This window comes from Lytechinus pictus, chromosome 10, assembly GCF_037042905.1.
Source record: "Lytechinus pictus isolate F3 Inbred chromosome 10, Lp3.0, whole genome shotgun sequence".
Taxonomy (NCBI): Eukaryota; Metazoa; Echinodermata; class Echinoidea; order Temnopleuroida; family Toxopneustidae; genus Lytechinus; species Lytechinus pictus.
Genome location: NC_087254.1, coordinates 20,843,888 through 20,871,464, shown reverse-complemented (window position 1 = coordinate 20,871,464; position 27,577 = coordinate 20,843,888). Strand labels below are relative to the sequence as shown.

The 27,577-nt window shown below is 36.5% G+C and overlaps 1 protein-coding gene across 1 annotated transcript; it reads left to right on the top strand.

Annotated features, from left to right (window-relative positions):
* Nucleotides 1-438: 438 nt before the first annotated feature.
* Nucleotides 439-13,552, top strand: LOC129269972 (retinol dehydrogenase 8-like). Its single transcript, XM_064105532.1, has 6 exons — nt 439-673; nt 1,737-2,000; nt 4,311-4,490; nt 4,905-4,998; nt 8,574-8,682; nt 9,246-13,552. Exons 2-6 carry the CDS (start codon nt 1,739-1,741, stop codon nt 9,474-9,476), a joined length of 876 nt encoding a protein of 291 aa, XP_063961602.1. The 5' UTR covers nt 439-673; nt 1,737-1,738; the 3' UTR covers nt 9,477-13,552.
* The last annotated feature ends 14,025 nt before the right edge of the window (nt 13,553-27,577 follow it).

Here is a 27,577-nt window from a genome sequence, read left to right as displayed (position 1 = left end):
ATGGGTAACTGCAAACAGTCCTTATAACAGGTTCCTTTCGATCAGGCCAGAGCGTATCTTAAATATATCTGCTCGCGCTGATTGCGCTCGCAGTTATTATTTGTTACATACGCATCTTGTTCAGGACCACAAACAATTTTCAATTTTCAGGGCAAAATACATGAAATAAAAAAAAATAGCTCGCGCTTCGCGCTCGAATTATTTAATTATATATCTATGTTCTTTTCTAAGAAAAAAGCTAAGAAGTGACTGTCATAATGTATATATATGTAACACCATTATATATAATAATGGTGTCCTGCGTCATCTGTTGAGTTGGCCTCGCCTCATCTCATTATATATATATATATATATATATATATATATGTGTGTGTGTGTGTGTGTGGGTGGGTGTGAGGGTGTGTGTGTGTATATCAAAGAACAATGGAAAACTCAATTGAGGAGAGATTTCGGCACCCCCACTGAAAAAATCGTTCCCAGGTCCCTGGATAGCACCAGTGGTAAGCTAGGGATCCTATCGTGATATCCGTTTGTTTGTAGTTGACCGTGTTTGTATAGTAATCTCAGCCCCAAATCATATTGCTTGACCAGTACATATCCTCCCATCTCCACCGTTTTAGACCTGAACTTGACGGATACTACCACTCACAACATCTTCGAGACGTCAGGTCAGGTATGTTTCACTCTCAAGTCCTTTTCTATATAGGCCTACTGCTTAAACTATCGATACAATACTGTGTTTGTCAAACTATGTTTCACTTGTATGTCTTAAAATATGAATAATACCAGCTGTGAATGGAATGTGCCGACCATGATGAACAATAATAGTTCATTGTTGCAATATTAGTGGAGCAATCATAATCTATACTGCAACGTTGGTCAATTTTACTGGTTCATTATTTACCAGTATTACATTGAATAAATTATATAGGTCTATGATTGTCTTGTATGAGCAATATATTTATTCACAAAATGTACTTCTTCATCGTAGCGTCTATCTTCCTGCGTCATGTCGGTGAAAGGTTGCTTCGTTGTGATTGTGTACATAGGAGTGTTTGAATGCAACATGTCGGTCAATGTTCACAAACTATATAGCATTTGCACTGGTAGATCTCAGAAGGTAGATATATCCAAATCCGCAATATCGAAGAAAGAATAATTATGTACGTTCAAAGGTCCACTACACTTATTCCCTGGAAAAGATTATTGGTCATGTTGAAAATTACCCTTTTTCATTCTTGTACATATAATGTATTCAGGGAAGTGGGAGGTTAGAAGTATCCTTGTATGTAATGGGCCTATATCCTGAAATAAAGTGAATCTCTGAACGTGTAATTAGTGGATGAGGTATAAGGTATAGGATATATAAGTTCTACACGTTTATTTTGTAGGCTTATCCGCACACTTTGTTCATCATTCGATTAGCCCTTAGTTACACTATATGGAATACCAAGACGAAGAAATGATTTTTTTTGGAAATTAATTGATGCGAATTTAATTTGTATAAACATACTTGATGGGAGTATGAGATGGAAGAGAGAGAGGGGAAGAAATGTAAAGAGAGATATAGGGGCGGGTTGCTTCGATTGGTGGAAATCTTCTCTTTTTTGTGGGGGGGGGGGGGAGGTACACTCAATAATGCACGAATTCCTTTTTGGTGAAGCTTAATCGAATTCCATATTGTTGCTAATATTACTCTACTTGTTCACGCCTGTTATCTGTCATTCCTCCCATAGACATGGCTCCACTCGTCACCCTAATCACCGGATGTTCTACCGGCATTGGTCTTGCGACAGCCGTCAAGTTGGCCAAAGATGCCAATAAATACATAGTGTACGCGACCATGAGGAACCTGGCGAAGAAGGGAGACCTTGAGCAGGCTGCAGGCAGCGCCCTCAACGATACCCTATTTATTCGGCAGTTAGATATTACCAAAGAGGAGTCGATTGTGGATGCTGTTAAAACAATAAAAGAGAAGCATGGCAAAGTCGACATTTTAGGTAGAACGACGTTTTCCCCTTTTCGAGTACCTCACTGTACCCGATTATTATTATTTTTATTTTATAGTTGATTAAACTATTGTACAAAAAGGGTGACAAGTTAAGTATCAGTAACTATCTTGTATCTCGTATTGAGTTGAGAAATGAAATAAAACTTGAAACTATCGCCCAATTTCTTTATTATCATCCTTGTCCAAAATTTTAGAAAAAGTGGTTTATAGCAAAACAATTGATTTTTTTTTAAATCTCACAATATTTTTTCTAACCTTTAGTTTGGATTTAGATAAAAACATAACACAGAACATGCATTATTGAATTTCGTTGATAAAGTGGCCCACGCTTTTGATAATTGCTCACATCTAGTCGGCATTTTCTGGACTTCTCCAAGGACTTCGACACCATTAACCATGATATTTCATTACATAAACTTTCTCATTATAGGGTGCGTGGGAAAGCCTTGGAGTGGTTCAGAAGATACTTGTCCGATAGACGTCAATTTGTATCTTTGAATGGTCATGCATCCAACATGCAATATATTAATTGTGGAGTCCTGCAAGGCAGTTTGTTAGGCCCGTTATTATTTATCATTTATATTAATGACTTTTGTAAATCATCTGATGTCCTTTCGTTCATACTCTTTGCAGACGATTCTAATATATTTTATTCCCATAAAAATCCACATACCTTGGTAAATACTATTAATAATGAACTTTTAAAAGTCACAGAATGGATAAGATCCAACAAATTGTCTCTTAATCTACTTAAAACTAAATATATGCTATTTAGCAATTCCATTGATACACTTCCGATGGGCATTGTTTTAGATGACACTAATTTAGGAAGTGTCACATTCATAAAATTTCTCGGTGTTACCGTTGATAATATAGCTTTCCTGGAAACACCACATAGATTGTATTTGTAAGATTAATTCGCGAAATATTGGCATTATCAATAAATTGAAATATCATTTTTCGTCGTCATCACTTTTAATGCTATATTCTTCTTTGATCCAACCTTACTTGAAACTTGCCTGGGGCAGCACCCATCAAACCATTTTAGATAGACTGTTATTACTGCAAAAGAAGTCCCTTCGTATTATTCATAATTCAGCTTTTCGTTCACACACTGACCCACTATTTTTTTTATAGCAAATTGCTGAAGATAAGCGACCTATACTTATTTCATTTAGGACAATTTTTATGTTTAAATTTAACAAAAATACCCTTCCACGTGTATTTGATTATATGTTTCCTCTTAATCGGTCTTTTCATAATTACCCTACGAGGCAATCTAACGAATATCATTTACCCCGTTTTAGAACTTTATTGGCAAAGAGTACATTTATGTTCGATGGCCCTAGTTTTTGGAACTCCCTCGACAATAACATAAAAACAGCCGTTCCATACATTCTTTTAAAAGAAAACTGAAAAATTTCTTACTTAAATCCTACCGAGGTCTTCATTACTAATTCCCGCTCGTTACCACCCCTCTCAGACATCAAGTTATTTTTATTAGTCTTTATAAATTTTTATTATTTTCTATTTTCGGTCGCTATTCGTTCTGTTTCTATTTATGTTTATTTCTCCTTTTGTCGTCCTGTTTTTGTTTTTTTCTTCGTGGTATTTTACTCTTTTTTAGTTTTGTCTTGTTCTGTGGGTTATCTATTCAGTAAGTCTCCATAGGCAAATAGCAACCTTTGCGTCTCTCCCCCCTTTTTCTTTCTCTCCTCTTTTTTCTTCCTTGAGGGAGGTTCACATTATACAAGCTATATGCTTTTGAGTGAATCTCCCATTTCCACAGATACCTTTTTTTCTATTTAAATTATATATTATAATTTGTCTACGAAATGCACCATATTTTGTATATATCTTTATATGTTAATTATCATGGATGTTTTTTAATATGATTATAATGACAATGATATGTATCGCAAATATTTGTTATAATGTATGAAAGTGATTTGTATCAATATTTATGTCATTTCTGATGGAAATAAATCTGAATCTGAATAAACTCTGATACTATATTCTAAAGAAATCACTTCATCTGTTCATTTCCTTATATACATAATTTTCAGCAGTTCGGGAAGAGCGACACCGTTGGACGATGTGGAAACAAACATAGCCTGTACTGGAAATCGAAAATAATTTTCAAATTCTCTTCAAGGAATGCGGAAGAAATCCACTGATTAAAATTCAATAGCCCATCAAAAATATTCAAATACAATCATGAACCAATATCGGTCTTAAGAAGAACAAAGGAAGAGCAAAATTAATGTCTGTCTGATTTTTTTTGTCTACATTTTCATAGTTAATAACGCAGCATTTGGATGGATGAGACCACTTGAAGAAATGACGATGGCTCATATGAGAAATATGTCAGAAACCAACATCGTAGGAACATATCGGATGACACAGGAAGTAATACCTATCATGAAACAACAGAGGTCAGGTCGTATAGTCAATATTAGCAGTATCGGCGGAATTAATGGTAAGGGTTAGTTTTTAATGAAATAACGAACGATGTATCCATTTGCTTTCCAATCCTTATAGATATAAAATGTTATATGTGTAAATCGTATTTTAGTCTCCGAAGCTAAAACTCAAGTCATTAAACTTGATCATCCCTGAAAACAAAGCGTTTTACAACGAATATTTAGATATGGATGGAGTGGACATTATATAGTATCATTTTGGCATTTGCTTTAATAAACATAAGATGAAGTTCAATTATTTGCTTCAAAACAATAGGTATTCATCGTCAACGTGTTATGTATGGTATGACAGTAGACTATACATCTCTGCCGATTCTATTTTGAAATTCTTACCACAAATCTGTATTATTTCAGAGCATCCATAAATTGTATAACTCAATGGTCTATTTTTTATTTCTTCAATTTGAAAGGTTTTCCATTTAGTGATGTTTACAGCGCAACGAAGTTTGCCATGGAAGGATTCACAGAAGCTCTTCATCCTGTATTGAAATGCTTTAATGTCAAGTAAGTCACACTGTGGATGCAGCACTTGTGACACCTTACTGAAGTTCACGTAGTCGATGATGATGATGATGACGACGACGACAATGATAGTAGTGGTGGTGATGATGATGATGAAGATGATGATGATTATGATGTTTATGATGATGATGATGATGGTGGTGATGATGATGATGATAATGAGGGTGTTAGGGGTGATATTTTTTTCAAGGAGTATAATGGAAATAACAATGGCGACGGTAGCGTGACGGTGACGAGGATGATGAAGCTGATGATAATTGACGACGACGATGGTGATGATGATGACGATGATGGTGGTGATGTTGATAATGATGGTGATGATGATGGTGATGATGATGGTGGTGATGATAATGATGATGATGATGATGGTGATTATGATGATGATGATGATGGTGGTGGTGATGGTGGTGATGATGATGATAATGATGATGGTGATGATGATGATGATAATGCTAATGATGGTGATTGATTATTGATGATTATGAAAATGCTGTAAGTAGTGGTGATTCTGAAGCTGTCATTACTGGATTTCTATTATATGAAGTTGCATGTCTATGATAGCGATGATGCTAATGATGGTGATGATGACACTGATTATCAAATATTATAATAGTAACTGATAGTTAAAATGACGTATGCGTCGATGACACTTATACTGTTGTCGGATGTTTGAATAAGGGTACATACATTATCATAATGAAAGGAGACAGAAATTATGCAAACTACGACTTTTTTACGAGGATAGCGGTGACCATGATAATGACCCATTATTTGTATGGTCATTGTCGGTGACGACGAAAATAATGATGATGGTGATGATCATGGTGATAATGATTGTTATTTGTCATCTTATATTGTCCAGTTATATCATCTTTTGTTACTTCACCAGATCAAGCTGGTTTGTGGTCAGCCCTTCCCCATTCTGACTTTTCCTCCTTTAATTTTTTTTTTATACTTATTATTATGTTATCATGTCTTGTACTGTCCTGTCTCTTGTTTTGTCTTGTCTCTTGTTTTGTCTTGTCTTCTATGTCTTGTCATACCCTCTCTCTTTCTGCTTTTTCTTCTGTCTATTGCGCAACATATCCTTCACAGCGAAGACCTCTTTGTGTGAATAACTTTGCACTCGTTCTGTAATTATGCTTACATCAATATGATTTCGACCTTTTTGTTCCTTCTCTTTTTTCTTTCCTGTATATAAGCGCATATATGAATAAGTCGATTATATTTTCTTCATTTCCAAGGGGGATCCACACTTTAAAAGCTTTGCTTTTTAGTGGACTCCCCTCATTTCCATTTATGCTCAATATTATACTGTTTTTTGTTGTACGAAGTAAGAATGCTCGTCTGTAAAATAGTATTTGATTTGTATTACTTTATATTACTTTGTATTATGTTTTGAATTGAACCATTGTGTCGTGTTTTCAATAAGTCAATAACTCAAGGTATTGTTCCTATTAAGTTAAAAATCGCTAAAATCGTTCCTATGTACAAAAAGAGTGATCGTAAATGCATTGAAAATTATAGACCAATTGCTTTGTTGCCTATCTTCTCAAAGATCTTAGAGAAAATAATGTACAAAAGATTAAATGATTATTTGCTGCATAATGATATCATGACACCACATCAATTTGGCTTCAGGAAAAATTGCTCTACTAGCATGGGTATATTAAACTTGGTTAACACGATTATCACTGCTATGAATGATGGAAAATTTTGCCTTGGTGCATTCCTTGATTTAAGTAAAGCCTTTGACACCATTGATCACAGTATACTCTTAATTAAACTTGAATATTATGGCATTCGTGGGATGGCTTTAAACTGGTTTAAAAGCTATCTAGAAAACCGATCACAATTTGTAGTTATCAACGGTGTCAGCTCAGAATATAGAAATATTAAATTTGGAGTACAGCAAGGATCGGTTCTTGGTCCGCTGCTTTTCCTAATTTATATTAATGATAATGTTTAATTCTTCCAAATTGCTTACATATTCTTTATATGCTGATGACACCTGTTTATTACTTTCTCATAAGAACTTGCAAAGTCTTATTCGGGAGGTAAATACTGAAATTTGTCATGTTTTTGCTTGGTTTTGTTGTAATAAGCTGTTACTGAATACAAGTAAAACAAAATGTGTTTTATTTAGAACAAAGGGAAAGAGTGTCATTGATAATATAGATCCAATAATAGTTGGTGGTCGACAAATTGAATTCAGCTCAAGTGTGCAATTTCTTGGTGTCACAGTTGATGAATACTTGTCATGGAATTATCACCTTAATAATGTATGCTCTAAAGTATCTCGTAATGTTGGTGTGATATCAAAAGTAAGATATTTCTTACCTCAACGAACATTGGTTTCTTTATATAATGCTCTAATTGTGCCACATTTAATGTATTGCAATATTACTTGGGGGAATACATATAGGACTCATGTACGTAAACTACAAGTTCTTCAAAAGAAAGCTATAAGATATGTAACAAATTCAAATTATCTGGCTCCAAGTTCCCCGCTTTTTTGCAGTTGAATATGTTACCATTTAATGAAATGGTCTCGCTGAATTGTGTTATTTTCATGTATAAATACCAATCCCTGCATTGTTCTTTTTAACAAGAAACTTTTGTGGTAATTCTAAGATTCATAATTATAACACACGTCAGAGACATAACCCTTTGCTAGAATTAATGCTAAATTGAAATCCTTCAGAACAATTTGCGTTAAAGAATGGAATATGTGTCCTGCTGATATAAGAAGTAGCAGTACCCTGTCTCGGTTTAAGAAATTATGTCATATATACCTACCTGATAAATTTAAGTCCAGTTGTTAGTTGCACCTGGGGGTGACATGTTTGGAGTGTGAAAGGGTGTGTTTGTCTGGGTGAGTGTGTGTGTGTATGCTTGCGTGTGGGTAATGTTCCTGTTGTGATCTTTAAATACCTTGTATTTTTTTTTCTTCTCATAGTTATTCCATGTTTGAGTAAAATATCATATGCAGGGGCCCCTGATTACAAGCTGTGCTTCTTTGGGGTCCCAAACCTGTCATTTGTTTCAGTTCTTTATAATGTAACCATTTGTTTTGTTTGTACTTTGTTCTCCTTTGACTGGTTTGAATAAATTCAATTCAATTCAATTCAAATGGAATAAAGAATTGAATTGGAAAAAAAAGTATGCGAAGGAGACGGATACCCCTATTCACTTTTGCCTCAGCAATGAACGGCAAGACATACCTCTCAAAACGTCTAGTTTGTGTCGTCTTTATTTTAGAACCAAACACATGCCTGAACAACGATGTAATAAAAACTGCATATGACTTTTCTTTGTTTTCATCAGAAGACTGCCATGTAAATTGATAAACTGTTCTTCATGTAATTTGTTCGTTGCATACAAAGTCGGTGTGACGTGCTTACGTCAAAATCGAAAAGTTCCTTGATCATTTGATTCCTAATATCCCCCACATACGTTACTGTTGGTTCAATACTTAACATTAGATATCGCTATTTATTTTGGTTGAATCGATTTTACATAAAACACTCCATATATTTTTTTTTTTCATCGTTCAGGATCAGTTCTGTCTGCCCAGGTCCAGTTCTAACCAGTTTCCAAGAAAACATGATTGCCAACCAAGATCCAGAAGCTAAATCGTCTGATGCAGAAGTCCCAACAAAGAAGGTGAAACCGAATAGATTTCATTTCATTTTATTTATTTGACCATTTAAAATCAACATGGTACATGAACATCATAAAATAAGTATCATACAAATCATCCATTGACAAACAAAATAACAATTAAAAAATGGCCACTCTCTTCATCTCTATTAGTACTTTTTAAGGAACATAGAAAAAATATGGAAGGGGTTGGGGTTCTGGTACAAAAAAAGGAATTAATCATTTGCAAACAGAGATTAACATGTTATTGTTTTGTTTAATTTATTTTATATATGTCTCTATACGAAGCCCACATTATCAACTGCATTGACTTCCAATAGGAAAAATCGATTAAAAGGGGTGTTGGATGTACGCTGGGCACTAATCGCTTAGAATGGAGTCCAAGGAAAGTGCATTTTACAGAGGCTTTTAAAACAGCTTTTTAAAAATCAAGCACATTGTGTTCCCAGTTCATCGTATCCCATCTACCACTCAAATTTTAGTGTGGTATCATCGGTAGCCTTAAATTACATTTTATTTGTATGTTCTTTTAAAGAAAATATTCTCTTCGACCATTTTTATTGCAGATGTTCACAGGTTTCATGGGTGCATTGATGGCCCCGATGATGGCAGCGGCCCAAAGTAGTGATGAGATTGCTGACGTCATTATAGATTGCATCAAATCGGAAGACCCCGCCCTACGATGTGGAACCGACGAGAATACCAATAAACTTCTGAGGGATCGCTTCAATGGCGGTATCGGGGATGCTGCAGCGCAAAATTGGTATATGATGATGCAGACCGCTTCAAAGCATTGAGGAAATAATCTCTTCCTTAAAACGCTCAATGAAACTTTCTACTCCTACACAATTTATCTTCCTTTCACCTTCTCCTTTCTTAACGGTTTCCCCTTTTTCTTCTCCCGCCCCTTTCCTTCTCTCTTTTACCCCTCCCTCCTCCGTTTTACAATAACTGATATTCCCCTTGAACAATGAGCATATTATAATCCATTAAACACTGTTAAAATTACTTGGGGAGCATTTCTCAATGTGTATTTCCCTGAAAAAAAAACACAGCGGTGTTAAAACTGAATTGACTGCACCTGCTACTTTACATCATGCAGTGTTTAATTCATGCTCTTAGTTGATCACCCATTGGTGTTTTACACGTTCTGGCAACACTATTCAGTGCCAAACTCAAAGTCCATGGTGTATTTTAACTCCCATTCGACTTGAGTTGTTTTTAACACCGGAAGTTTTACAGTGTACAACCGTTATAAGCTACTTAAATCCATGTATGTGATTGGCTTAGAACTACTTAATTTGTCAGCAACGCTCCATGTAGCTTATCTATCGCCATTACTCAATGGTTGATAACTAAAATCTATTGAATCAAGTTTTGCTTCTGATCACTGTTGGTTGTTTGTCTTGTATCTTTTTTTTAAATTTATCTAGTGATTTGTTTAATGATTAATTGTATCTCTTCATCGATTTGTTGTTGTAATTTTGGCCCCATCGCCAGTATTTTTTGTTGTATTGTATTTTTGTCTATAGGCGTATCCCGCCACAAGCCTCGGCTTTTAGGGTATACGCCTTCTTCTTTAAACTCAACACGTACATACTTATATTCTTCATAACAATTTGATTTTTGTATGAATTAATTTTTATGAAAAATGTTTTGAAATGGAAGAAAATCAATATTTATTGAAAGAAAAAATCCTTAATGATTAATTATCATCTCGTCTTAGATTTTTTTTCTTATAGAATATACTTCATGTAAGATATATGGATGAAGTTAATATGTTTAAATGAAATTTTTATGATAAAAATGTTTCACGGCTATTAAAGAGGGGCTGTACTCCAATGAGTTCAAAAATACAGTCGGATCCTCTAAAGTATACCAGTATATATTTTTTTAAATTCAATTAAATTCAAATACATTTATTTTAATCCATTTTCATAAGATATCAATTTACAATACAGTGCGTCCCACAAAAAAACGAAACCGAGATTTATAGATGATTTAGCATAACTTAATCACAAATACAATAGACAAATGACCTACAATTTAGACAGTTCTATTGTAATTTTTTTTCTTCAGCCAAAATTCTGCTAATTCTCTGTTTTATCTACAACTACATACTGCTTGATTTTGTAAGAAAGCAAGCCTGTTTCTTCCTGTAAGTACTGTAGCTGCTCTAGTGTCATCTTTGTTGGAGTAAACTCATTAAAACCACTATTTATGAGGAATGATCTGTGCTGACTTTCACCATCAGTTTGCATATGGTCCCACATCTACACTTTTGTGGTGGATGTGCACTCTGCATTCTAACAGTAGCCTACATGTATATGTAACATAGGCCTCTTGCTTACTCGTGCTCAGCTACCAATGCAAATGGAGATGCATGTTTAAGCTGTTTTTGTTGGCCCTCCTCTTCGTCGGGACAACAGACTGCATTGTTTGTGCCTGCAACATGATGCACTTGAAAGGAATTTATTTGACTCCAAATAAACTTCGACCAGCTGGTAAGCCTATGCCACATTATTCTTATAGTTATTCAACATTTCGCTGCTTGTTATACACTTCTGATGACATTGAATGCAATCCTGGACCTGATCCGATGCTTACTAGAGTGTGTGATGACAACATAAACATTATTAGAGGAACAAACACACTGTTGTCTTGTACATTATTTAATGCAAGGAGTATAAGTAGCAAACTGGCTGAGCTTATAGTTTTTCTTCAGACCTCGAAACCAGATTTCCTATGCATAACTGAAACTTGGTTGGGGACTGACACTGATGACTGTGCACTTGGTTTCCCAGATGATTATTTGATACTGCGTCGTGATCGAGGTGGTAGACGTCGGGGTGGCGGTGTTCTCCTTGCTGCGAAACATTCCCTCAAGCCGCAAGTCATTACTTCTGTTATTCAACGTGACAGAGGAGAACTTTTATGGGTATCGCTATCCTTTACCCCAGGATCCTCTTGGCTAGTTGGATTGTTGTACAGGCCTCCGAACAGTTCAAGTTCCTACTGGAATATCTTGAGAGCTGAGATTGAAGCTGTAGGTGTTGACAATTATGATGGTTGCCTACTGTTGGGTGAATTTTAATGTCAACATGTCGGCCGGTAACTTTTCTTCTAATCGGAACCAACTGTCAGAGCTTATGGAGGAGTTCAACTTTGATCAGATGGTGAAACAGTCTACTAGAATCATGGTCAATGGAGATGTCGTTTCAGGTTCCATTATCGATCTTGTTTATACGAATCGGCCTTATTCCTTGATCCACGTTGATACTTCAAGTAACCCAGTGACATCTGATCATCATGCTGTTAACATCCGTATCCGTTCTCCGAGACCTTCGCCCCAACGAGCCGCTTTGAGGTCATTTCTACAGGTTCGTCGTGGAGATTTTGCGAGACTTCGATACCTCATTCATCTGATCCCATGGCGAGCTATTTTATCTGGAACTGATGTGCATGAGTGCAACGAAATCTTCAGAGACTTTCTTGATGCTGCCATTAATGAAACTATCCCACATGTGCACAAACGGAAGAATCGCCTCTCTCCTTGGATCACACCCGAAATCAGGTCTCTGATTAATGAAAAACATTCTCTGTTTAGACTTGCTAGGAGAACTCATAATCATGTAGACTGGTTAAATTATAAAGCTGTCAGAAATAATGTGAAGAAGGACTGTAGAAAAGCGTATTGGACATGTGTTAACACATTGTTTGCCTGTGATGACAATAGACGTAGGTTTGGGGCTTTTATAAGAACTCGCAAAAACTCGCCTCCTCCTCCTAAGTTTAGGTTTAATGATGTAGATATTTCAAATCCTGGAGATATTGTAGATGCTTTCAGTTCCTATTTTAGTTCTGTATTCAGTCATCAATGTACTCTACCTGATGACCCCCCTACTTGTAATTTGTACATTCCTGTTCTTTCACATTTCTCTGTATCTTCTTTACATGTTCACTTGGCTCTTCTTCGTCTACAGAGAAATAAGTCTCCTGGACCTGACGGCATTCTTCCCAGTATTCTTCTTGAAGTTGCAGAAGAAATCTCACTTCCTATTTCTATTCTTTTCAATACCTCCTTAGGTTGTGGCAAAGTTCCATTGTCCTGGAAACGGGCACACATTACACCCGTTTTCAAGGGTGGGGACAAACCACTTGTCACGAACTATCGTCCTGTTGCTCTCACCTCAGTTCTTTGTAAACTCCTTGAGGGTTTCATCGTTAAAAACATCCAGGAACATATTCATGCAAATGGACTTCTCAATCCTGGGCAGCATGGTTTTGTCTCTGGTAAGAGCTGTGTAACACAATTGACAAATGTTTATCACCAGTGGAGTTGTACCTTGGACAAAACCCGTGCACCCAGGATTGATGCAGTCTTCTTAGATATGTCGAAAGCATTCGACAGAATGCCACACGCACAGCTTTTGTATAAACTTGCCAAATCATTTAACATTCAAGGTAGTTTATGGAACTGGATTCACTCCTTTCTCTCCAACAGATCTCAGCGAGTTGTTTTAGGCTCTTCATCGGACTGGATTGATGTCCCAAGCGGCGTCCCCCAAGGGAGTGTCCTGGGCCCCACACTTTTTAACTTGTTTGTCAATGATATCTCCCATAATGCTCTATCTCCTTGTGTTGTGTTTGCAGATGATGTTCTTATTTTTAGGAACATCTTAAATTTTCAATCATTAGTCATTTAAAATCATTATAAAAAAAGAAACATTTCATCATTTTATCTTTATCGATAATTGGTACCCTCAGTTTTACTTGTCGAAAGAAGTTTCTTTAATCACTTACGGAGCCAAGATTTCATAAATTAAATCAATCTGGTTATTATTTTGAAAATAAACATTGAGGGCTTATTCCATTTTCGGCCTGTTAATCTTTGGATAATTGAAACTTCAGAATGTAAGATATAAGCTGGATTATCTGGTGTCTCTAATTATTTTACACAATCTGGTCCTACTAAAGTCACTAAAATATACAGAGAACATAAACAAGAACAGAGTATGTTCACAAATATATTTTAAAGCACAAACGAAAATAGCAGCATATATAAAGCAAGAGAACTATTGTATTAAAGATTGGAATTAACGAGAGACAACATGACAGGTTAATGTGAAAAGCGGAGATGAAAAAAACCCGAGGCACTATAACTAATGACGTATATAAACTTGAAAGGAGTTTTATTTTTTTCTGAAACTGCGCCCTCTTTCGCTTCACCTGTCCTAATTCGACTAGTTTCTTTTATCGTCCTTCACCTAGAAGCTTGCCCTCCAGTTCTTATAAAAAAATCTTTCAAACTCCTTTGTCTTTTACCAGGGGCCCCATTTTCCCGCTTGGTCACTTCCACTATTCGTGTCCTTTCAAATGTGACAACGCTGAATACTGCGAGTCCTTGACGGTCCTATTAAATGAAATAACCAAAACGAGTCACACAAACAGAGCATGCTGCTTCATTCAATATCATTGAACTTTCCCACAGAAATCACTCCACTGTTCAACACACCACCATGACCACACATCCAATCCTGGTTAAAAACATCCAAGCTTAGTTAAAAACGTTTTATTTTGTTACGAATCTCGATTTCGAACGGTCGATCACGATGTGTGGAACGTACCTGTGTCTGTTGCACGGCATTGACGTCGTGTCGTCGTCGTTGGGCCAGATCTCGTCGTGCCTGGAACGACACTTCGACCTCGAGATGTACCACATAGTGGTCATGTACCTGATCCTGGCCATCGTTCTTACCACAGCCAGCACCGGAAGCAGTGGCGGTTGGAAGAAAGAATCTTCTATCGGATCCCGCCGCATGGACTCCGACATCCGGGTAAGCTGAAATATTGTTTTATAAAAGAATTAGAGTTTCATAATGAATAAAGAAGAATCATGAAAAAAATCCCCCACCGATTTGGATAGGTGGACTGGTGGCCGGATAGGGGGATAGATTATGAAATAGATTTTTAAAAATGGATGGTAGATCTGTAGTTAGATAGTCATGCGAGCAGGGAAGAACTTTAGGTTAAGTATATAGATGTATAGGCCGAGATACTTGGGCGATAGATAATGGATATAAAAGATTGGAGCTTCTTCCACTTTAAAAGTTAACTTGTAAAGTGAAAAAATATATGGCACTGCATGATTATGGTGAAATTGCATTTAGCCGTTGACAATGGGAGGGGGGTAGTGGGAATAGATATTCGCTGCTTGATCAAAAAGGGAATTCAAATTTTAAAAAATCGTTCTAAAAAAAATATATAATCTAGCAAGCTAACACACAAAAGAAATGTTTTGAAAAGTACCGAGATTAAAGTGAAACATAGCCCCCTTGGATTCTGAATCGCGATCAAACACTCACGGTCCCACTTTAACTCCTTTATTCATTGTACAGGCAGTGGAGCAGAAGAGCTGAGGGATGCTGTCGATTTTGGGTCCTCAGAATGGGCTTTCCGAAAGGCCCCAATGTCACCACTCTGCAAGCACCAACCGATAACCATGATAACAAGCTTCATTTCAGAGTTTCTTCTCTTCATAAATATATGGATGTTCTCGACTAGTATCGCGAAGAACTTGATTATAATATTGTATAAAATGAGTTCTCCAAATGGCATCAATATCACAACTAAAATAATGAATCATGAAATAAAATACCACGATGTCCCTTTGTCCTCATTTTTCCTAGCAACTTCCAGTTTTTATTTTCATGTCATTGTGACCCATATTCAGCTAATTAACAGATCGAGAAAATAATGTTGTTACCATTTATATGATTGTGCTTTTTTGTTCAGAATTAGGCTTGAGTAGCTAGGGTCATCTATCATTAGTCATGCATAGATTATGATATGATTCCTTTTGGGGAGGGTAATTTAGAAAAACGGGACCACATTTTGGCGCCGAGAAAGTGAGGCGACGTTTATTATATCAACAATAGAGAAATAGACAGAAAGAGGGAGCGAGGGTGGGGGGTTAGAGAGAGCAAGATAATTTCATAAGAAGAAAAGACGAAAAAGGAAACTTCAAAAAACGCGAGGTTCTAAGGCTAGTGGTTAACTTTGAAATATTTCATTTTTTTTCATTTTTCGAATACCCCTTGCTCTCCCCCTTCTCTCCTTTTTCTTACTCACCCCCCCCCCCTCTCACTGCCTATCTAGCCTGTGTCTTTCTCTCTTTCCCTGTTAACCTACCTTTATTGTGCTTATGCGGATTCTTTCATTGCGTTTCACCTTGGCCTCTGATTGTCTTTTTGCTAGATTACTTCTTTTGGATGAAACCGTTCACCTGAATAATATTGAATAGTTTTTTTTAAGTCCATGATGACCTCAAGCATTCCAACTCCACACCTTCTCATATTTATTTTCAGAATGTTCCTACCCCCCCCCCCACATTTGAGACAGAGGGGGAGAGAGAGAGAGAGAGAGAGAGAGAGAGAGAGGGAAGGGCAGTGATTTTGAACGATGAGGTCATGATTCTGAAATACATTTAACAAGAGAAGAACTGTTAGAAGAACAGTTACAAGAGCTCACCAGGAGGTCATGGGTGCTTACATGTTGAATATCTCTGATCTTGGAGAGATGAAAATATGACCGCCAAGAATCGATTGAGTCAACTACATGTAAGTTAGAAATTATTTCAAACACCTAAATCCTGCCAGAAAGTAATTTTCAAATGAGTGCTTGGATACCACTTTATCTCTAACTAACAGTAGTCGTTCTCTTGAAAGCCAACACACTCTGCCTTGGTTTATCCCCTCCCTTTTGAAGCCTGCAATGAAGATCATTTAAGCTTTCCATACCGTTTCCGGACCTATATTGTCATGTGCAGGAGTTGATTCCGTCTCCAGATGTTTTGACTTGGATCAATTCCGCAGCCCTGTGATCTATCATGACGTGAATGATCCTGCTAGAGTTGATTTTGACCGGTCAGTTCCGTTTCTAGGCATGTTGGCCGGATCCTGCAGCTATAAAATTGATCTATCATGACTCGATCCTGCAGAAAGTGATTTGGACCTGTCCGTTCTGTTTCACCTAGGTGTTTTGACCTGGATCAATCCTTCAGCTCCAGGATTTATCATCACGTGAAAGATCTTCTAAGAGTTGATTTGGACCGACCATCAGTTCTGTTTCCAGGCTTGTTGGCCTGGAATCTGCTGCTCCGGGATCTATCATGACTTGAAAGCTCTCGCAGAAGTTGATTATATAATGTCCTTATGAGGAGAAAAGTCTCTTACACTCTGATTGACGAACAATTCATTGTTACACCGAAGATGATGATGGCTGTAACTCTCTTGATGTATTCCCGTGTTGCATCTAATATTCTTTGTCGAGCATAATGCATGCTTTACAGTGGTTTTGCTTTCCCCTACTTATAATCAATCCAGAAAGTCTTAACCTAAATTTTGGACTAGATATGCCCAACTCTGTGAAGGCATGTGCGACACATAAAATGTACGTTCTATTCATTCGCTAGAATTATACCCAAAGTCCCAAACTACTGGAAACTGCACAGTTGTATATTATGTAAACATTTTTTCTTCATTATCTAGATAGAAACTATTGCAAAAATAAATGACTCAACTGTCCAGCATTATAATCAAATAAAAAAGGAGCAACATTCATACAATGATGCTTGAGCTGTTTCAGGTCTACTGCACATGCTATACAGTGCATATACAGGAAATGATTCTTGAGGCTGTTTCAGGTCTACTGTACATACATCATGTACATATTCAAGTCAGTCAATATGATATCAAAATTTTACTGACAAGTGCGTGTGCATTACTCGCCATAACTTCCCAAGAAGGTTTGTCATTCAATTGGGAGCAATTAGTTAATATCAATAAAATTTCAGCTTCCCTTTTCCCTCAAGGTTCGGTGTCTTTCCCAGTGTTCCTTGCATGCTACATCCACTACAATTCCCTGTTCCAGTTTCATAACAAGAGAGATCCTATATGCACATTCAATGACCAAATGATGATTTTTGTCTGTGTGTTAGCTTTGTCATGTGTGAGTAAAAAGTATGCAAAAATAATAAAATTAATATGTATATCGAAATTAGGTTTGTTACCTAGATAAGATTAGGCCTACTATGCAGGCATTATAATTATTTGGACTGCCCCTGAACTTTTTAGGGATCTGGTATATTTTTTCACTCCAGAGTCATACTTTGACCAATTTTCTAACAACTTTCATTCAAACATTATGTCCAGATGTTGTATTAAGTAATATTATCTATAGTTGCTATGGAAAATATGTTGCTAAGCAACTGTTGCGTTGCTATACATGGTCGGAATGTTTCTTGATATGTGATTGTAAAATGGGAGCTTAGAAGTCAAAATATAGTTTTTGAAATGTAAATAACACCCCGAAATGGTGGTTACCAAGATAAATATGGTACCTAACAACTGTTGCCATACGAGAAATAGGTCAGGTTGGCACCCCTTGCTAAAAATGTTCAGCACTATTTTCTCTACCTGTCAGCCAAATTTCATGCTTTTACCATAATCTGAACAATTCTTGCTATTTTTTGCACCGATCATCTAGACTATAAGTCTTTTGTTGACCGTGCGATAGATTCTGTGGGAAACTGGTGAAAACACGTTTATTTAATGAAACTGTGAAAATACAAGCATTGTTTCGAGGGAACAGAACTTTTTTACTTCTTGACCGTTTTCTGTGATTAAGGTATCAAATAAATGAGCAGATAGTGAACTTTTTAGGCATGTGATTTTCTTCTTGAAATTCAGATACCCCCGCCAAATGATTTTTTGGTATCCTTTCTTCAAATTCTTTTTGCTCATTCATGCGTGAATGAGGAATAATCTAAATAAGTTCAGATGAAAGAGGAGATTCTAAGCATTACATTTTTAGGTCATTTGTCTATTTTGTTCATGATTAAGTTATGATAAATCATCGCTAAATCTCGGTTTCGTTTTTTGTGGGACGCACTGTATAGTCCATACAAAAGGCTACTGTCCATTCATACATAGGGGCCTACCTCCATACAAAAGATACAAGACTACTGTACAGTAGTCTTGATTCACATATACTTTCTGATGAAATAATTCAAGATATACCAGAATACTGCAGAGTTTGGTATAGTTTACTTTTTGTTTCATATTTTCCACATTTATGCAGCACATTTTTATCGCTATGACAATAAAAATAAGATAAGTAGATAACATTAATTCTATGAACTTAGATCGTATTCACCGTACAGAACGGAAGAGAATCTTCCTTCTATTTTAGAAATAAATAATAATTATATCCATATTCGGTATTTTCTTTCTGTGTTCGTTTTGTTCTTATTCATACTTTCATTGACTTATTGATTGATTGGTAAGTATCGTTCACAATTTTGAATTATTTTGATAATAAAATTTCAAAGGGAGACGAAAATGGAAATTTTACAAGAAACTGTAGCTTCTGCTAATACTACTGATATTCTACTGATACGTCTATATAATGCTACTACAACAATTAATGACATAACTTTACTGATATCTTTAAAAACTAAACTTTTCCTCTTGGTCCACAGTTGGAAACCATTTCAATCAATAGTCATTTAAAATTATTATAAAAAAAGAAACATTTCATCATTTTATCTTTATCGATGATTGGTACCCTCAGTTTTACTTGTCGAAAGAAAAGTTTCTTTAATCACTTACGGAGCCAAGATTTCATAAATTAAATCAATCTGGTTATTATTTTGAAAATAAACAATAAGGGCTTACTCCATTTTCGGCCTGTTAATCTTTGGATAATTGAAACTTCAAAATGTAAGATATAAGCTGGATTATATGGTGTCTCTAATTATTTTACACAATCTGGTCCTACTAAAGTCACTAAAATATACAGAGAACATAAACAAGAACAGAGTATGTTCACAAATATATTTTAAAGCACAAACGAAAATAGCAGCATATATAAAGCAAGAGAACTATTGTATTAAAGATTGAAATTAACGAGAGAGAACATGACAGGTTAATGTGAAAAGCGGAGATGGAAAAAACCCGAGGCACTATAACTAATGACGTATATAAACTTTAAAGGAGTTTTTGTTTTTTCTGAAACTGCGCCCTCTTTCGCTTCACCTGTCCTTATTCGACTAGTTTCTTTTGTCGTCCTTCACCTAGAAGCTTGCCCTCCAGTTCTTATAAAAAATCTTTCAAACTCCTTTGTCTTTTACCAGGGGCCCCATTTTCGCGCTTGGTCACTTCCACTATTCGTGTCCTTTCAAATGTGACAACGCTGAATACTGCGAGTCCTTGACGGTCCTATTAAATGAAATAACCAAATCAAGTCACACAAACAGAGCATGCTGTTTCATTCAACATCATTGAACTTTCCCACAGAAATCACTCCACTGTTCAACACACCACACATCCAATCCTGGTTAAAAACATCCAAGCTTAGTTAAAAACGTTTTATTTTGTTACGAATCTCGATTTCGAACGGTCGATCACGATGTGTGGGACGTACCTGTGTCTGTTGCACGGCATTGACGTCGTGTCGTCGTCGTTGGGCCAGATCTCGTCGTGCCTGGAACGACACTTCGACCTCGAGATGTACCACATAGTGGTCATGTACCTGATCCTGGCCATCGTTCTTACCACAGCCAGCACCGGAAGCAGTGGCGGTTGGAAGAAAGAGTCCTCTATCGGATCCCGCCGCATGGACTCCGACATCCGGGTAAGCTGAAATATTGTTTTATAAAAGAATTAGAGTTTCATAATGAATAAAGAAGAATCATGAAAAAATCCCCCACCGATTTGGATAGGTGGACTGGTGGCCGGATAGGGGGATAGATTATGAAATAGATTTTTTTTAAATGATGGTAGATCCGTAGTTAGATAATCATGCGAGCAGGGAAGAACTTTAGGTTAAGTATATAGATGTATAGGCCTAGATACTTGGGCGATAGATAATGGATTTAAAAGATTGGAGCTTCTTCCACTTTAAAAGTTAACTTGTAAAGTGAAAAAATATATGGCACTGCATGATTATGGTGAAATTGCATTTAACCGTTGACAATGGGAGGGGGGGGGGTAGTGGGAATAGATATTCGCTGCTTGATCAAAAAGGGAATTCAAATTTTTAAAAAATCGTTCTTACAAAAAAAATCTAATCTAGCAAGCTAACACACAAAAGAAATGTTTTGAAAAGTACCGAGAAAAAAGTGAAACATAGCCCCCTTGGATTCTGAATCGCGATCAAACACTCACGGTCCCACTCTATCTCCTTTATTCATTTTACAGGCAGCGGAGCAGAAGAGCTAAGGGATGCTGTCGATTTTGGGTTCTCAGAATGAGCTTTCCGAAATGCCCCAATCTCACCACTCTGCAAGCACCAACCAATAACAAGCTTCATTTAAGAGTTTCTTCTCTTCATAAATATATGGATGTTCTCGACAAGTATCGCGAAGAACTTGGTTATAATATTGTATAAAATGAGTTCTCCTATTTGCATCAATATCATAACACAATTAAATGAATAAAGAAATAAAAGATCACAATTTCCCTTTGTCCTTCTTTTATCTAGTAATCTCCAACTTTGATTTTCATGTTATTAGTTGTGTATACAAGTAAAGTACACTCTAAATCTTGTTTTGTCATCACTCACTGGTCTGACTGGCTTCCTATGGGGGCTGGTGCCCTTATATGCTAGAGCTCCTGCGAGTTCTGAGCTGACCGGGCTTGCCCCTTAAAGGTCAATTTTACCACAGGAAAAGGTTGATTTGAATAAATAGAGAAAAATCAAACTAGCAGAACGCTGAAAATTTCATCAAAATCGGATGTAAAATAAGAAAGTTATGACATTTTAAAGTTTCGCTTATTTAAAAAAAAACAGTGATATGCACAACTCAGTGACATGCAAATGAGACAGTTGATGATGTCCCTCACTCTCAATAGTGAGTGGATGATGTCATCAGTCTCATTTGCATACGGACCAGGATGTGCATATAACTGTTTTGTAAAATTAAGCGAAACATTGAAATATCATAGCTTTTTTATTCTACATCCGATTTTGATGAAATTTTCAGTGTTATGTTTGTTGGATTTTTCTCTTTTTATTCAAATAATCTTTTTGTTGGGGTGGACTTGTCCTTTAAATTGTCGGTGAACAGCAGGTATTATTATCATTATCATTATTGTGACCCATATTCAGCTAATTAACAGATCGAGAAAATAATGTTGTTACCATTAATATGATTGTGCTTTTTTTGTTCAGAATTAGGCTTGAGTAGCTAGGGTCATCTATCATCAGTCATGCATAGATTATGATAGGATTCCTTTTGGGGAGGGTAATGTAGAAAAACGGGACCACATTTTGGCGCCAAGAAAGTGAGACGACGTTTATTATATCAACAATAGAGAAATAGACAGAAAGAGGGAACGAGGGTGGGGGGGGGGGTTAGAGAGAGCAAGATAATTTCATATGAAGAAAAGACGAAAAAGGAAACTTAAAAAAACGCGAGGTTCTAAGGCCAGTGGTTAACTTTGAAATATTTCTCTTTTTTTTTCATGTTTCGAATATCCGTTGCTCTCCCTCTTCTCTCCTTTTTCTTACTCACCCCCCCCCTCTATCACTGCCTATATAGCCTGTGTCTTTCTCTCTTTTCCTGTTAACCTACCTTTATTGTGCTTATGCTGATTCTTTCATTGCGTTTCACCTTGGCCTCTGATTGTCTTTTTGCTAGATTACTTCTTTTTTATGAGACCGTTCACCTGAATAATATTGAATAGTTTGTTTTAAGTCCATGATGACCTCAAGGATTCCAACTCCACACCTTCTCTTATTTATTTTCACAATGTTCCTACCCCCCCCCCCCATTTTAGACAAAGAAAGAGAGAGGGGGCAGTGGTTTGGAACGATGAGGCCATGATTCTGAAATACCTATTTCTATATTGTTTTTTTTATTCGCAATATAGGCGCCTCTCTGTGTGTATATGAGATCGTTTTGTTTGCAACACCCAAGTTCTTTGGCAATTTTATTTTAAAGTTTGAGGAGCTGTTGTTGTGCATTTTGTTCCGTGCATACATCTAGATGTATGGAACAAAACATATTGTAAATGTTAGAAATGGAAATAAACAAAATTAATTGAAATGAAATGAAATGGAAATTATAAGAAAATTGTACTTCTAAGATTAGAAGACATGTTTACTTTTGTTAAAATAAAACTTAATGCATCTTTCCTCGACACAAATAAAACAAGATGATTTGGGATACATATACTATGTGCTGCAATGTCTGGTTATCCTCTGGCAAATAATGGAGAAAAAAAAACGATGGCTTATTTCGTCGTTGATATTCCTTCACCAAGTCTCCTCAATGATCGTTCAACGGTTTCTAAAAGATCGTTACATTTTCATGATGAAGTTGCAATCATACGAATGGTCACACGTATAAAGGATGAATATGATTTGAAATATAAACATTGGTATAAATAAAGAAATAACTGCCTCATAACCAAACGGTCTTTCGGTCACTTTGATTCGAAGATTCGAAGGTTGGCTAACTTTATCATGTTTATGCAGGAATAATTGCCCCATGGACCAACAATCCCATGTGGGCTAATTTAGCCGACCGAACATTTCAGAAAGGGTAGGCTACGTGACCCATTGGCTAAAGTTAGCCCACTGTCGAGAAATGGGCCAAAGCATAAGTAACTTCAAATCTCGAGCTTCAAATGTCAAATTTTATCAACATTTACGGTGAATTCGCGTTGGGCGCCCTCTCTATGTCATTTGTAATATCTTCGAATGTGGCTCGCACCTTCTCATCCGAGACTACATTCTATATAATAACATTAATGTCACAATCTTGAGTTTCGATAGTTGGGGAGGATGGAGGGGAGGGGAGGAGGGGTGCCCCACTACCTCATTTCTTGCTCATTTCCTTTTCCCCATGCATAGGACAGAGATATTAGCTCTCTCAATGACCATGTGATCTGTGATTCATGGTGTGTATGACTGTGAATCGCTACTCCATGCCAGCAGGTGAAAACGGGTTACCTCCTTCAAGTTCATCCGAACGTCATAACAGCCAATCATGTACACACTTAGAACATAAATACCGATCCGTTCTTGCCGCACAAGTCGAACCTTAAACGGTTATTCAAAGAACCAGACAGAAGGATGTATTGTATTTATGTTCGTTAATTAAACAGGCAAAGAATACAAATGTTAATTTATACAGCATGATGGCCACCTGGATTGCCCCTCTGTTTTACCTTGAGATCCAGAACAGTGGCGTACTTGGAAAACCTCATCAGGAGGGTCAACAATTTCCTACACGCAAGAAGAAGAAGAACAACAACAGCAACAACAACAACAACCCTAAATAAAACAAAACAAAACAAGGGGACTCTGATCCCTGCACCCCCTCAATTTTGTATGATGACAATGATAATGATGATGAATTGATTTTGTATATCAAACTCGACTCTTGTTAAATGTATAATACATTTTAGAATTCCAACTTAAGTGTGTTTGTATTATAAGGAGTATTCCAGATGCGATACATATATCTTGAAAGGGGTAATACACTCTACCCCTCTCTTCATAAGGAAGTACCCCTTCATGTCGTCTTGGGATCATTCTTTCCCTCTTCCTGTAGCGATAATTCCTGGAGTTAAACGGATGTACGTTTCGAAGTAGTCTAACCGAGATGGAACATGGATTGCTCAGTCTTTAATGTATTTTGATTGTACGTGGGGGGTAATCCTATCCCAGACACGACTTTCAAATTAGAAAATTATTAAAGTTCATAAAGGGTATGATCATGTCTTGTGACTGCATGGTGCGCTCATAATTCAGTCGACCGCCTTAGAAACTCTGATCATTTTAACTCAATTATAAAAAAAATCGTCAATGTCGGGTTGTCATAGAAAATATCCTAATCATATACTCTAAGCAGCTAATAAAAAACATTTATTAGCACGTTTAGCAAAGCAACAGTGGGAACACTTTTTGATATGGTTTGTGCAAAGTTGCACCCGGTTGCTCCTATAAAGGTGCAAGTGAAACCTTGTGGAAAGGTGCCACCAGTCTGGCATTGGGTTGTGCATATAAACTTCCATTTACAGAAAATTTATTTTGTTTTCGATGACCATACAATATGATAATTTTTCTAATTTTTCTACCTAAGACATGTGAACAGTCACATTAAGAGTCTTTATTATAGTGAGCGTTAAATTTAGATTCAAGAAGCGGTATGGTGTTGTGTGAAACTCTTTTATTTCAATGAACAGGATCAGCGATACGTTCGCTCGATTCCTATATACTCCTATGGCCAATAATTTACTTCAGCAAGATGTCTTCTACAATGTGCTGTTCTCGACCCAAGTGAAGTGAATGAGTGAATGGATGTATTATTTGAATACTTTCGCGCCTAGAATACAAAAAGCCGCTCAGCTTTTGAAAGTCTGGGTAGTGATGTTATACAGTGCAGTAGAGTCTATAATAAGACTCAAACAGATCCTGGAATCTGCGCTTTAAAAATAATGACACTACTACTACTACTACTACTACTACTACTACTACTACTACTACTACTACTACTACTACTACTACTACTACTACTACTACTACTACTACTACTACTACTACTACTACTACTACTACTACTACTACTATTATTACTACTACTACTACTACTACTACTACTACTACTACTACTACTACTACTACTACTACTACTACTACTACTACTACTACTACTAATAATAATAATAATGATGATGATAATGATAATAGCTGGATTTATATAGCACTTTTTGCCTGAGGATACAAAGCGCTGCTATTATTACCCCGGCTTTAGCTCGAGCTATTATCACCAACCATTAGCTCGAGCTATCATGTTTACGAATGAAAACCATTATTATCATTTATCAGTTTATCATCTTCTTGATTCTTGTAGATCTTTCTCTGCTAAGGGTTTATTTCATAGATGCTTTCTGACAAAGGAAGGCGAAATAGTGCACGCACATTGGCATTACCAGTATAATTATAGTCGAGTCGGACTGGACCTGAATATTACTTCTACAATCTTAAAATTGTTGGGCAACATACTGTCCGCACAACAATTGGTTAAACAATTTATCAAATTCTGGGTAGTTTTAAACCAATAATTTTAGCCTTGGGTGAAAACTAAACAGTATTGGTTGTGTTGACAGTATGTTGCATAACATTTTAAGTGTGTAGAGATGCTAAAAAGCAGTCGATTTTATAATACTATATAAGATAGATCTTGACGTGATGATGTTGTAACTAGGGGAAAATGACAGAATGGTATGGTACGCCATGATACACTGATTATTCAGATAAAACACTTATGGAATCAATGAAAATTTATAAAATAGACATGATCATATAATGTTCTCCACCTCTCCTCTTTCTCACTGGGACTCAAAGAAAGAACTATGATCTAAAAAAGCAACCTCATTCTCACAGCGTAATGACATGGGAGAATTATCATAAAAATAGAACAAACTGGTATCAAAGTGGGTACCTTTATTAAAACTTATTTACTCTCTTTGTATATTACCGCACGTGAGTAATTAATCTATTTTGGTTGCATAAAGTACCCTTGTACTTTTCGACATCCTTACCAAACTTCCCGTTGCTTCGACAATAATTAGTAATTCTATTTTCGTACTCTTTTTGCTGACCCACAAAAGCAAACCCAGTCCCCTGACAAAGTGCGTCCTCCTAGGCCAGTCTAAGTGAAGAAAATGGAAAATAATAAGTATTACATTTAGTAGGTGGGAGGGGTGACGAACCTTTGTTGCAGCTAATTTCATCAATGTGTTGAACAACCGACCTACTTTAATCTGGCCATACTGAAATAGATCAGAGTGATATCCAGCTTACTGCATGACCACTATATAGCTTTTCAGGTCATTTCCATTCCTGTTCCCAGTTCAATCAAAAAACATGTCACGGTTCACTGAAAATTACTGACACTATTATGAATCGAATATTTATGCATAAAGTTGTATTAAGGGATGTCTGTTGTACGGAAACATGCCTACGGTGTGTTGAACTTCGTTTATGTATAGAAGGTAGGCCAATATGAATTATGCTGTTTAAAAAATGAATAGGTAACTATAGTTTTTGGAAGGTAAAATAAAGAAGATATGGATATTAACATTACGGGTTTCACAACCTCTGTTAATTACGGCATAGTTTTCCACACCTTTCAAATACTCGAACCATTTCAGAAGATTGGTGTGCCTTGACAAAAATATCTTATGATGTTCTCAGAAGCGGATTTTTTTTTCACCTGATTCGTTTTAATGACTAATCAATTAAACCTTTTTTAAATAGCATGATATAAAACAGGTTTACTTCAGATCAAAAGATTTCGAATTTTGGCCTGCTCTCCTCGCTCTCTTGCCATGCTTGCAATTTTTCTAAAATGGTTCTATTTCATTTTACTTTGATTTTCTGGTGAACTCGGGATTCACCCTTGCTCTTTGCAGGGGAGAAATATGATAGCAAATAAGCCCATTTAAAAAATGATAAGATTTTCAAAACATGAATAAAAAATATGGGGTAGGTCGAGGAAAGGGGGCAGTCCCTCGCAACCTGCAAAAAGAAAAAAAAAGGGCAACACAACCTTGTATGGTATTTGAGGTCGGTTGAGTTGGCCTTCAAAGGGGCGAATTATCACGATTTTTAAAATGATTTTTTGAGCATTGAGCAATATCAAATAGGAGAGAGAGAGAGAGAGAGAGAGAGAGAGAGAGAGAGAGAGAGAGAGAGGGAGAGAGAAAAGGAGAGAGAGGGGGATAGATGGGATAATTCATTTCGCGCGCACGCACGTCGTAGATTTTCCGGGTACTGTACGTTGGAAGTAGTACTTCACTTTTACAATGACTCTCTGTTCAAG

Bases quoted from the DNA above. Each gene is read 5' to 3' on its own strand.
- LOC129269972 (XM_064105532.1), top strand. From the start codon at position 1,739: ATGGCTCCACTCGTCACCCTAATCACCGGATGTTCTACCGGCATTGGT. The intron at 2,001-4,310 runs GTAGAACGACGT...ACATTTTCATAG, and splicing joins TGGCAAAGTCGACATTTTAG to TTAATAACGCAGCATTTGGA. The intron at 4,491-4,904 runs GTAAGGGTTAGT...TCAATTTGAAAG, and splicing joins CAGTATCGGCGGAATTAATG to GTTTTCCATTTAGTGATGTT.